This window comes from Plasmodium gonderi (assembly GCF_002157705.1).
Source record: "Plasmodium gonderi DNA, contig: Chr07, whole genome shotgun sequence".
NCBI classification, from domain to species: Eukaryota; Apicomplexa; class Aconoidasida; order Haemosporida; family Plasmodiidae; genus Plasmodium; species Plasmodium gonderi.
Window position 1 is genome coordinate 543026 of NW_021628932.1, and position 12700 is coordinate 555725.

The window sequence follows — 12700 nt, forward strand, 5'->3', positions numbered from 1 at the left end:
TCTCTGCTCAGTTTAATTAAGAGAAAGAACTAAGAATAATATCATACCTGTTGTGCCCTCCCGTGCTTGAATCTTCTTTGTTTCTTTTTTCATGGCGAAGGCCATCTTTCTTGATTTTTATGAATTTGGGTATGTAGATAGACAAAGCCGTGAGTATAAATATCGTAAGTAGGGCAATATAATTCTGAATGTTAAAAACAAATTTTGGAGCGTAAGAAAAAAACATTATTGGTTCTATTTGAAATATATTGGTATACTTTAACACCCTCAGTACTAAGAGATTATAAAAATAAGTACAGCTTGACACAATTAAATAAGAAGATGTGAATGAGAATACAAAATTCTGTGCTTTCTTCGCTGAAATTAAATTACTTATCATTAGTAAGAATATAGTATATCCTATGAGTAATAGTATTAGAAAACATATAAATCTTACCAACAGTTCACTTGGTATGTACCTTAATAATATTAGTAACATATGGGGGGTACAGAAAAAATGATAGAGGATATTTCCAATTATTATAGATTCTGCAAATACAATTAGAACCCATCCTATGGGTTCTTTTTTTATGGTAGAATTTTTCAAAAAATATATTTGTTCACATGGATTCATTGATATTGAATAAAAATAAAACGTTATGATTAAACAAACAATAGAAGACAATATAGCTGGAAAATAACTTAGTACATTTTTTAATATTAAAAAAAAGAAGAACAAAGTTGATGCTTTAGGTATATAATTTTTTGCTGCATTTTTCCCCCTCGTGTATCCTTCACATATTGTTTTAAAGCAGAACAAATACATAAATGATATTACAATAATTATAAATACATTTGTATATATATCAGGTATGTGCGTTCCATTATATACAATTTCTTCGTATATTCCATTACGCCTCTGATTAAAATAAAAATTTATTTCTTTAATTGCATCTGCAATGTTGTTTATTTCATACGGCATCGGCATACCTTTCATCACATCCTCTTTCTGCATCTCCATTTTAAAGAAATTTTGTTTAGATACCTTGTTCCATTGGATGTGTTCTCCTACATAAGAATTTTCTACTTCTATGGTTATCTCATCTTCCATAAAACCGTCATCCCTCCCCCTATCACTCCCTCTAGTTTTGCTTTCAACATTGCTATTTCTCACCCCGATACTTCGTACGCCTTTCAGGGCTGATAGCGCTAAGTCTAAATCTAGGGGAGGTGGAAGATCAAAAAGGTAGGCCGTACTTATTTTCAAGTCATTTATTTTCACATGATTCTCGCTAAAAATATTTGATAAATTGACACTGAAGTTTCCGTTGAAAAACACATCCTCGAGGTTCAACACTGAACTTATCTTATTAAGTAAAAGTATAAGACAAGTTATTACTACTGTTTCGAGCGAACATAATCTAGTCATTTTGTCTCCTGCGATAAACAAAAATGGTATAGCGAAAAAATACAAAATGTATATATGTATACGTGTATATGTATATGAATGTATCTATATATGTATATATATTTATATGCACACGTTTTAAAAAAAAAGTTGCTAATTACAATCAAAGCAACTAAGCGCACAAGCACAAATACACAGTTCAGGAGAACAAAAACAAAAAAAAAAAAAAAAAGGGAAAAGAATTGCAAAAATGTAAATTATGCATACAAGTTGACAGCAAGGTGGAAAAAACAAAATAAAATAGTATGAGACATTAAATGAAAATATGAAAAAAAAAAAAAAAATGTACATATTGGAGCATTCAAATTTTGTGAACACAAGTGGGAAATATATGTAGAACTTTAATTATCCCTCTCCCTGCATGCTCAAAAATTGATGTTACATACGTGTGTACATATACATATATTTTATTTTCCAGTTTTACGGTATAGAAAAAAAAAAAAAAAAAAAAAAAGTTTCTCATTTAAGCGAAGATTATTTTTTTTTTTTTTTTTTTTTTTCTGTCCGCTTTTCACCTCTTTGTAGCCTATTTCGGAGAAGTAACATTAATCCCCGAACACTCTCTTTTCTTCTACACTGGTGAATCCTTTACATTTCCAATTTCAGGGAAAATAAAATATATGGATCTATCAACTTCTAATAATAAAAATAAAACGATTGTTCTTCTTGTTAGTATAAGTAGTTTTTAATCCTTCCCGTATGTGTGAATATTGGCTCATATTTCGTTCCCCTGGGTGATGATCTTTTGAGTCATTTCATTTAACCTTGTTCACGTTACATTGGCATATCCATAGGGGCGAGAGGGCATGTCACGATATAACCTTGACGATATAACTTGGACGATGCAGCTTTAGAGGTATAGTGATATTGTACTACCTCGGACGTAGTCACACAAAAGGGATTCCTATGCCTTTTCTATTTAGGCTTATTTTTATAATGTTATATAATTTCCTTCTCCTAACCACGCTGTGAATCGAACACCCATATATGCTTGTACATATATATGCATGTGTATGTGTGTGTCTGTGTCTGCATACGTGTAACGCACGAATGAAGCAGACTAACGTTCATATGAATCATGATAATGAAGACCCCTCAGAACACTGCACAATTATTTCCATACATATAACAAATGTATAAATATTTTTTTACCAACTTTCGATAGGGCATGACAACCCATGTTATTCCCATCTAAAAAAATCAAAAAAGTCTACTCAAGCAATACTTCAAATAACCATGAAGTATCATAAGGTTTGTCATTTATTAAAGATGCGTAAGAAAAGGTTTTTCGTGCGTTGGAGAATTGATTAATGGTCTTTAAAAAAAAAAAAAAAAAAAAAGAAAAAGTTGGGGGTATACTTGGAAAATGTAATAGTAGATTAAAGCAGATGGTGGCTATATTAAAGTAGACGAATGAGCTGTGGATAAAAATAGACTAAGAAATGTGTAACAAAATTGAGAACGGATAAAATGATGCAGGCAAAAAAAAAAAAAAAAAAAAAAGGCAAAATCATAAGCTACTTAAATGTAAACAATAGAAGGCAATGTCCTAACGTACACACATACATATATATATATATATATATATTTTGCACCATAATTATTCACCTTTCGTTTTGTCTGTGATCTTGCTTCGTTTTCCAAACCCGAGGAGCTTATAAATAATGAAAAGAATTTGCAAGAACCATAATACAAACAATACGTAAATGACAATGTGCATACTTACCTTTGCATTGCTTTTACAAGAGAATGTTGCCAGATCATCATGCATTAAGTGTAAGTTCTGCGTTTTTTGATATATATTTTTTTTATTATTAAAAACTTGGTTAGCCACTAATATTTCATTGCCATGGGAATCATGAATGGCTGATTTAACACTTATTTCATTATCATTTGTGTATGTTATACTAACAGATCCAAAATTGTTAAAAGAATATATATTATTTAACTCAAAGGGGCTCTTCTTATTTAACAAATGTGTTGACAAATATATAATGTATTTGTTGATAGAACTAAGTATATTTTCCTGATTTACGCTACTACTTGTGACCTCGATAATATTTTCTTCATTTCCAAGTATGCTTCCAAAATGTACATCACCACTTAGGAAGAGAAGGCCTTTTGGTTTTGTTTTATTCATCAAATCTTTCAATCGTTTCTGTGCAAATGGCATTAATCCCCAGTTCTCGTTTACAATGTGGTTTGAAAAAATCTGAGTGATGGGAGAAGTAACAAATTCGACAATGAGGTACGTGACAAATGGGCACACTAGCGTTCACATAAAGTAACAGGGAAAAAATAATGACCCGTTCAGGAAAAAGTGGATTTTTTTTTTTTTTTTTTTTTTTTTTTTGCTAGCTAATTTACCTGTGTAGAAGAAACAATAATATGAGCACGAGCACTGGAATTGGTTAGCTCCTTTTCTAGCCATGTCCACTGTTCATTTCCCAAAATGTCATTTTTGCTATCGCAATATAAACCGAACAAAGCAGCATGAAAACGAACAATAAATGAAGTGAACATATGAGTCAAACTATCATGATATGAGTCAGGGGCGTAAAAAGGATATGGATCCTTGTTATATCTTGTGTCTAAAATAATAATTTTAACTTGGTTTTTTTCATTTTCTGGGTCAATATATAATTTAGATATATATGCACCATTTCTTTTGTATCTTACGTCATTTTTTGGAACATTTAAATAATTTAAAAATCGCGTTTTGCTTTCCTTTTTATGTTCATATAATCGATCTCCATTATTTTTATTATAATCATGATCATCATATATACCATCAATTACAAATTTTTTTTTTAATTGTATATAAAATGGGTCTTTCTTAATATATTCATAAACTTCATCTAAACATTTTAAATCTTTACATTCTGAATAAAAATAATCACCAACCCAGAGCATAAGTTGTGGTCTCCTCTTTTCTACTGATTTTATTAACGTCTCATTTGCCTTACCCTTTTGGTAATTACAACTCATAAAAACGAAATTGGTTAACTTTTCGTTAATTATTTGATCTGCTTGGCAACTCACATGTTTGAAAAAAGCGTAAAACAAAAAAAATAAATTTACACAATTTTTCATTCTTCAAAAGGATAATCTAAAACTAACAACTAGTATAGGTGCGACGTGCGTCCGTCGAGAAAAAAAAAAAAAAAAAAAAAAAAAATGATTCTTTCTGTGTAGCAACAGAAACGTGAAAATCGAGACGAATTCAAAAAAAATAAAATAATGTAAAATAAAGTAAAATAAAATAATCACTAACACAGTAATGCTATACAGGGAGATAATGATTAAAGAGTAAATTCGGATCCGCTAAAAATAAAGAAATGCCCAAGTTCTAAATGTATCAGAAATGAGATAATTAAAAGAGAACTATTATCCTTTGTGCGATTTTGAAATGATGTGATATATTTTTTGCTTTGCAAATTGGGAAAATTTGGAATATCGTGCAGACATTATAAATACGTGTACGAAAATGTTGTTATGTATGTACGACGGCATACACATTCAGGTGGGTGTATATAATATGAAATGCACACGTATTGAAACATACACACGTATTGAAACATACACAAGCGCTGAAACATACACATGTATTGAAACATACACAAGCGCTGAAATATAAGCGTGCATTGAAGGCTCACGGGGGGTTGCTCATTTATTGAAAAAGCCAAGGGGCAATGGGCAAAATTATCTCACATCAAATGTGGCTTTTGGCATCCACATGCTTGTTCTTACACTTAATGTACAAAATCGAATATAAATAACGGGGATGTGCACATTTGGTACTATATATTTGTATTTTCGTAATTCAAGATTGATAAGGCAAATAATTAGGTTAGCTTTGAAAAAGGGAAGAAAGGAGCAGAAGATGGTGTGTGTGGTTGGGAATTAATGTATAGTGTGTAATGCCTAATAAAAGCTTGAAAAAAGAAAGAAAAAAAAAAAAAAAAAGAAAAAGGAACTTTGCGTTAAATATAGCAAAAGTGCAAAATTAAAAATAACACTTCAAGGTGTGTAACCAACTGTTGAGTGACATATGAATGTGTAAGTATAATATTCGCACAAAAAATTTATTGACATATTGTGCAAAACTTTTAAATTGAATGGTCACAAGATGTAAGCACGTTAAAGAGTATGCGAAGGAAAAGTGCAATGGGTAAATGTGTGGAAATGTAAAAATTTATCCGAATGTTCTAATTAAAAAAAGAAAAAGAAAATGTAGTGCGACTGGATGAATAAAGAAAAGTCGTTTAAAAAATGGCTTAAAATGGTTTAAAAAATGGCTTAAAATGGTTTAAAAAATGGCTTAAAATGGTTTAAAAAATGGCTTAAAATGGCTTAAAAAATGGCTTAAAATGGCTTAAAAAATGGCTTAAAATGGCTTAAAAAATGGCTTAAAATGGCTTAAAAAATGGCTTAAAATGGCTTAAAAAATGGCTTAAAATGGCTTAAAAAATGGCTTATAAACCTAAGAATTGCCTAAAAATTGCCTAAAAATTGCCTAAAAATTGCCTAAGAATTGCCTAAAAATTGCCTAAAAATTGCCTAAAAATTGCCTAAAAATTGCCTAAAAATTGCCAAACATATTGCCTAAAAATTGCCTAAAAATTGCCAAACATATTGCCTAAAGAATTGCCAAACATATTGCCTAAAAAATTGCCAAACATATTGCCTAAAAAATTGCCAAACATATGCTAAAAAATTGCCAACAAATTCCGTAAAAAAAAAGAAAAAAAAAATTATTTCAGTGTACGGCCCCTAGGAAATGTGGATATATCAAGACATAGAAAAAATGGGGGAATAAAATTTTGAAACAATTTTATTAGATTTTCATATGGCCAATAAAGTTAACAAGTGGTAAATAAGGAAATATAAAAACAAATACCGTGTTTAAAAAATGATAAAATTGACACAGCAAGCGAAATACGGCGGTGTTACTTTCCTCCTTTATGAACTTGCATATTAGGGGGGGAAAAAAATGTTCTATTCTTTTGTGCCTTCATGTAATACCAGCAGGAAATATAGCTCATCGAGTTGACAAACTTGCAATGAAACGTGTAAAGAACATCATTCTGGCACCTTTGGATCAAGCCGATTTACACATGTACACATATATATATACAAACGAACGAACGTTTTAACCGTATGGCGAATTTCTATTTTCCGTTTGGCATGGCTTTATCCCATTTGTAATCGCAAAATAGAAATGACAAAATTAATCATTCTGTGCCAAGCAGCGAGGGAAAGATAATATGATATTATAAAATGGATCAAAAAAAAAGAAAAAAAAATTAAGAAAAGAGGAATGCTATCATATATTAGTACTTAAACTGGATAATTTTTATTTTTATTTTTTACAAATATGACTGATACCACTTGTGAACTCTGTGCTCATGAGTGATGCCAAATACTACATGGAGGAGGCTTTTTTTTTTTTTTTTTTTTGTGTTGGAGTTTTCTCAACATAATTTCTTCCTTTTTTAATTGTAACCTTGGGGGGGTTTGACGTGTATGCATACAGACAGAGATGATTATGTATGTATGTGTGTATAAACGAGAGCTTAACTTTTTTTTTTTTTTTTTTTTTTTTTTGCGGAAACTGGAAAATGGTGAATTATTTTTTTCCAGTTCGTATCCTATTTATGTACTCTTTGCAAAAAGGTTATCCAAATGAAGACGATTTTATTTTATTTTTTTTTAAAGGTTTAGGAAAATGTACAATTTTTGCCAAGCATGGGTATTATGTAATTTATTCATAAACACACGTAGTAAGGTATTGACAGTCTGCGTGCACTTCCCTCACTATAAGCTTAAAAAAAAAAAAAAATTTATTCATTTTTGATTTTGATTTATTTTTTTTTTATTTTTTATTTATTTATTTTTTCTTTTTAGCTTTGATTTGGCTTATGTGTGTGATTAGCGGGTGGTTTTAACCTTTGTGTTTTTTATGAATACATTCATGGTTCGGCAAAAAGGTCAAGCATGAATGTTAATATTTCCTGTTCTATTGAGGTTACAAAAAAATGTTCGAAGGGTTATAAAGAGTACACTTGTACAAGTGTGTGCTTGGGTAAGATCACACTTGCATACGTGCTTAGTGCATGTATACACAAATGTTCTTATTATCTGTAGTAGCAATGAGAACAATTGGTTAATTTTGTCACATCTGTTTGAATGCGTGTGCACATAAATACATGTAACACAACATCGATTTTGTCGGTGTATATATGCCTGAATATGTATATAATCATTTTAAAAGAATATGCATTCTGCATTCCGATGATTTAATTAAATGCACATTACATGAACTCTATGTATACACACCTTCCTATGATATAATAGTCACAACGTGATAAACAATTTTAAGATGGCGTAGAATTAATGCCTTGAAAAGTATTCTAACGTGTGTATCCCATAGGTTGGATAAATAATTTTGCATGTGTGGAAATCTTCTGTCGTGGCTCCTGTTCTAACGCATTTTCAAAGACGAAGAGGATAAACGACAAAGAATTAAAGAAATACAGAAATAAAAAGGTAAAATTAAATTGCAACCAGATAATAGGGGTAAAAAAAAAAAAAAAAAAAAGTAGCTTATAAAAAAAAAAAAAAAAAAAAAAAATTAAAAAAAAAAAAAAAAAAAAAAAAAAAAAAAAAAAAAAAAAAAAAAAAAAAAGGGGAAAAAAAAAAAAAAAAAAAAAAAATATAAAAAAAAAAAAAAAAAAAAAAAAGTGTTAAAAAAAAAAAAAAAAAAAAAAAAAGGGCGCTGTTAAAAAAAAAGAAAAACGGTCGCAGTAAAAAAAAAAAAAAAAAAAAAATTATATATTCAAGTATGTAATGTGTTCACATAAACTTTTTAAATTATTACACTCACAGATCAATTTTTTTTAACTTAAATTTTTTTTTTTTTTTCTTATTTGTCCCATCTGCCCATGCACCCGTATTTACTTTGTATTACATAGAAGATCGAAAATTTGAATATGATTTGATTATTTTTATATATGTATATATTTGTATGTGCGCTTGTGTATGCAAGTAATATATCAATATTATTAAATATTTGGTGGGTTTTCATATATATGTTTCATTTATGTACAAAAATATAGGAGCTGGCATACTTTAACCTGCAAACAGCGAAGGGGGCATAGCAAAAATTAAGGGATTGAATAATTGAAATCATCAATTAGCAATTGTAACAGTTGATACTATACTATATGTTTTCTCTTTAATATTTAATTACGAACCATTTTTTTGTATATATTTCTTGCCTTCAAAAGAATAAAAAAAATAAAAAAAGATTAAGAATAAGATTAAAAATAAGATTAAGAATAAGATTAAAAATAAGATTAAGAATAAGATTAAAAATAAGATTAAGAATAAGATTAATATTAAGAATAAGAATAAGATTAAGAATAAGAATAAGATTAAGAATAAGAATAAGATTAAGAATAAGATTAAGATTAAGAATAATAATAAGAAGAAACAAACCCCTTTGAACCAACAAGTTGGACCAATCCATCTCTCATCAGTAGTCAGTTAAAAAAAAATAAAAAATAAAATATGAGCTACCAAAACCTGAAATGTTCGGAATTAAAGGATTTGTTAGCCAAAAGGGGGCTACCATCACATGGCAAGAAGGTAATATTATAAGATATATATTTAACAGCAGTGAGCGACAGGGTGGTAAATATATTTATTATCTATACGTATAAATAATATACAGTGCGATAGGACTATAATATGCACAAGCATAATTATATTAAAAAAAAAAAAAAAAAAAAAATTACATATGCTATATAGATGCATAAATATATATATGTACCTTACGCCGGCGTGCATATCTTCAATTGCGAACATGTTTTTAACTACTTGTATGCATTTATATACATATATATATATATATATATATATATATATATATAAAACATTCGCTTACTCCTCTTGGTAAAAACTATTAGCATGAGCTATATTTTAAGGAAAAAATATAGTCCATAGATCAGTTTGACAATAATTAATTAGATATGCCCAAACGTATAAATATATGCATGTAAACATATAAATATATACATGTAAATTTTATACACAGACTTATACAAATATATATACATATTATACATATGGTACGTACATTAGATATATATCACCACCATCGCTGCAACCACCATTATAAAATAATCACCTCTAGATTAAAAAAAAAAAAAAATTGAACCTATTTGCTCACACGTACTTTTTTTTTTTTTCCCAATTTTTTCGTATGAACCCCAAAAAAAAAAATAATAAAATAAAATAAACAAATTGAAATAAAAACGTAGAACGAACTTTTAGAAAGGCTCATAAATCATGAAAAAGATAACCCTAATTCTATAAATCAATACATATTGGATAGTAATAAGGGAAATTCTGAACAAGGAATATCATATCTAGAAGCGTCATCATCAACGGATGTATTAGTAGGAAATCAAAATAACTCAGAAATAAATGTTGTTGAACCATTCGAAAAAGAAAATATAGAAGAGGGAAACATAGAAGAAGAAAATAATAATTACATGCCACCCTCTTCCCCATCATATATAGGGTCCCAAAAAAAAAAAAAAATTTTATCAGTAAATACAAGAGAAAAAGAATATAATAAACCTGATATAGGAAAAATGAAAAATTATTTTAAAAATATCCTAACTTCCAATGTTAATGTGGAAGAGTCCAAATACTACGGAAACGACAATTCAAAAAGTGACGATAAAACATATGCTAATAAAAATTTAAACCTGAACAATGATGAAGAAAAGAAAACTAAAATTGTCATTCCAAAAATAACTTTTTCTGAAACGTCGCTGTCCACAAAGAATATTCTAGAAAAAAATATTATTTCTCCTCCAGGTTTGACTAAAGACAATACGCATGAAACTTTCCCTTTTATAAAACATTTTCCACACATGTTCATACGTGTATTTATATGATATATTGTTGGCACTATTGCAAATATTTTCACATGCAATATGAGCAACATGGCCAATATATGCAGTCTGCTCACTTTGTTCTGTGGCAGTTTTTTTTTTTTTTTTTTTTTTTTTTTTTTTTTTTTTTTTTTTTTTTTTTTTTTTTTTTTTTTATGTAGGTTACAGCACCTTACGCATTTTGATATTGTGAATTATTTATTTTATTATATTTTTCTTTCTCTCACTCTCTCTCTCTCTCTCTCTCACTCCAGAAGATAATCTTTACCTAACTGAGGAGAAAAAGAGAGAATTACGAAAAAAAAGATTTGGTAAAAATACAAAATTGAGATTGCGAAGAGCAGTTATTTATTCACCATTAATGATGTTTACCTATCCATTATGTACCCCGCAGATCTTATTTCATACGTGAACATTTTTTTTTTTTTTTTCCTTCCCCCTTCACATCTGTCCTCATTTTATTATCGTCTCCCCATTCTATGCTTAGGTGTCGTTTCTACGGATGATGCACTTGAATCTAGAGCTAAGAGGTAAATAATAAAATTATGAATAAAAGGAATTAAAAATGACACTACACACTAGTTTTATCTAGATATTTTGACATACTTTGCAACGTCCCAAAAGGCATTGAATATTTGGAAATGCCTGAATTATTTGTCACAAAAATGGCGTTAACCTTACAACTAATTTTGTATCCAAGCATCTGGTTTCACGACAATGGATTCCATTTTGCTGTCATTCACCTCATCTCTCTTTCATTGACTCATTGATTTTTTTTTTTTTTTTTTTTTTTTTTATTCCATTTTTGCAGATTTTGCATTGTGACCCAAAAAATGGAAGAGGAAAACAAAAAGAAGAGAGCTGAGCGCTTTGGTCTGAATAAGGTTAGCTGATTAACTGTTCATAATATTTTTCATACCACCACGCACACACGAATATATATACGCAGGCCATTTTTGTGTAATCATATTTATATTCTGTGTATATATTTTATGTTTCCCATCCCCAACCCCATTATACAGGGAAAGCTTAACGATTTTGAAATGAAAAAGAAGAGAGCCGAAAGGTTTGGCTTAGTCAACGAGGTACGTTCTGATGTGTTATGCATATATGTTACATACTCATTGTATCTGAATTTTTTTCTTACATTTTTTTTGAGTTCATGCAAACAAGACTTAGTGAACGTTTCCATATAATGTTCATGTAACATCGAATGAACGGGGAGATATTACTTATGCAAACATACTATATCTTTGTACAGTGGTGCTAATGAATAGTCATAAGTTCAATATTACGTACACACGTGCACACATGTATATGTACATACATGTTAACTGCATGCAATTATTTCTTTTCCGTTTATAGAGTGATAAATTGAAAGCAAGGGCTCTAAGATTTGGAATGACACAATAACTGTTTCTTTTTGAAAGGTCGCGAGAGGTGATTGTAATGATGGTGTGTAGGGGACGTAGTTTTTCTATGAGAAATTACATATTTTGTATATTCATTTTTCTTCCTTGTGAAGAAGTAAAAATCTTAAGAACGAGAGAAGTAGTATTCATTGTTATTAATACACATCCGTCTCGTTATATGAGTTAAAACATGTGTAGAAATACATTTGTGCTTGCGGAATTAAAGTTTTAAAATTGAAAATCTTATTGATTTAAAAATATTATGTAGACGCTTATATTTCTCTCCATGAATTAATTGCCATTAGCTAGCTTTTAGTGTGTGCACCTTTTTTTTTCTGTGCCATTTTTTTATCCCATTTTTTTTTTTTTTTTTTTTTTTTTGAGTACAAATTTTGGTACGTCCTGCCTTTTCAATAGTTTTTACATATATTTCCACACTTTACGTTTTGCATCAGCTGAACATGACAATGTGTGGTATATAACACATTTTTATCGCAATTATTTTTACCATGAACCTTTTAATGCATCCATCACCAAATGGATATATGTCCATTTTATAACGTCTGCATATGAAAGAGTTTTTTTTCTTTTAATTACTCTCATTCGGGGTGTATTTCCTATAGTGCCCTTTTTTTTTTTTTACATGTTTTTAGAAGTTTTTACGCGTTTTTACACCATTTTACCATTTTTTTACCCTTTTTTTGTAACAATTTGTGCCATTTCTTTACCTTTAACAAATTCACAGACGAACATATATTATTCCCACCTTTTTTTTTTTTTTATCTTTTTTAAAAAAAAAAAATCTTACGTTTGTTTTAAAAATGAATGTAGACTTTTATTTACCCATTGAAAAAAAGACACACACCCATGCATTG

The 12700-nt window shown here is 29.1% G+C and overlaps 3 protein-coding genes across 3 annotated transcripts; 1 reads left to right on the top strand and 2 right to left on the bottom strand.

The window, feature by feature from the left end:
• Nucleotides 1-16: 16 nt before the first annotated feature.
• PGO_071020 (hypothetical protein, conserved) lies at nucleotides 17-1408 on the bottom strand (the record flags this gene model as incomplete). The annotated part of the gene is made up of 1 exon (XM_028686975.1): nucleotides 17-1408. The coding sequence occupies one exon, from the start codon at nucleotides 1406-1408 to the stop codon at nucleotides 17-19; it is 1392 nt and encodes a 463-aa protein (XP_028542776.1).
• A 1639-nt stretch (nucleotides 1409-3047) lies between these two features.
• On the bottom strand, nucleotides 3048-4540 carry PGO_071030 (hypothetical protein, conserved; the record flags this gene model as incomplete). The annotated part of the gene is made up of 2 exons (XM_028686976.1): nucleotides 3048-3659; nucleotides 3815-4540. The coding sequence occupies 2 exons, from the start codon at nucleotides 4538-4540 to the stop codon at nucleotides 3048-3050; spliced, it is 1338 nt and encodes a 445-aa protein (XP_028542777.1).
• Nucleotides 4541-9019: 4479 nt separating this feature from the next.
• On the top strand, nucleotides 9020-11826 carry PGO_071040 (hypothetical protein, conserved; the record flags this gene model as incomplete). The annotated part of the gene is made up of 7 exons (XM_028686977.1): nucleotides 9020-9097; nucleotides 9772-10336; nucleotides 10668-10724; nucleotides 10901-10943; nucleotides 11225-11297; nucleotides 11436-11498; nucleotides 11779-11826. 7 exons carry the CDS (start codon nucleotides 9020-9022, stop codon nucleotides 11824-11826), a joined length of 927 nt encoding a protein of 308 aa, XP_028542778.1.
• Between the last annotated feature and the right edge of the window lie 874 nt (nucleotides 11827-12700).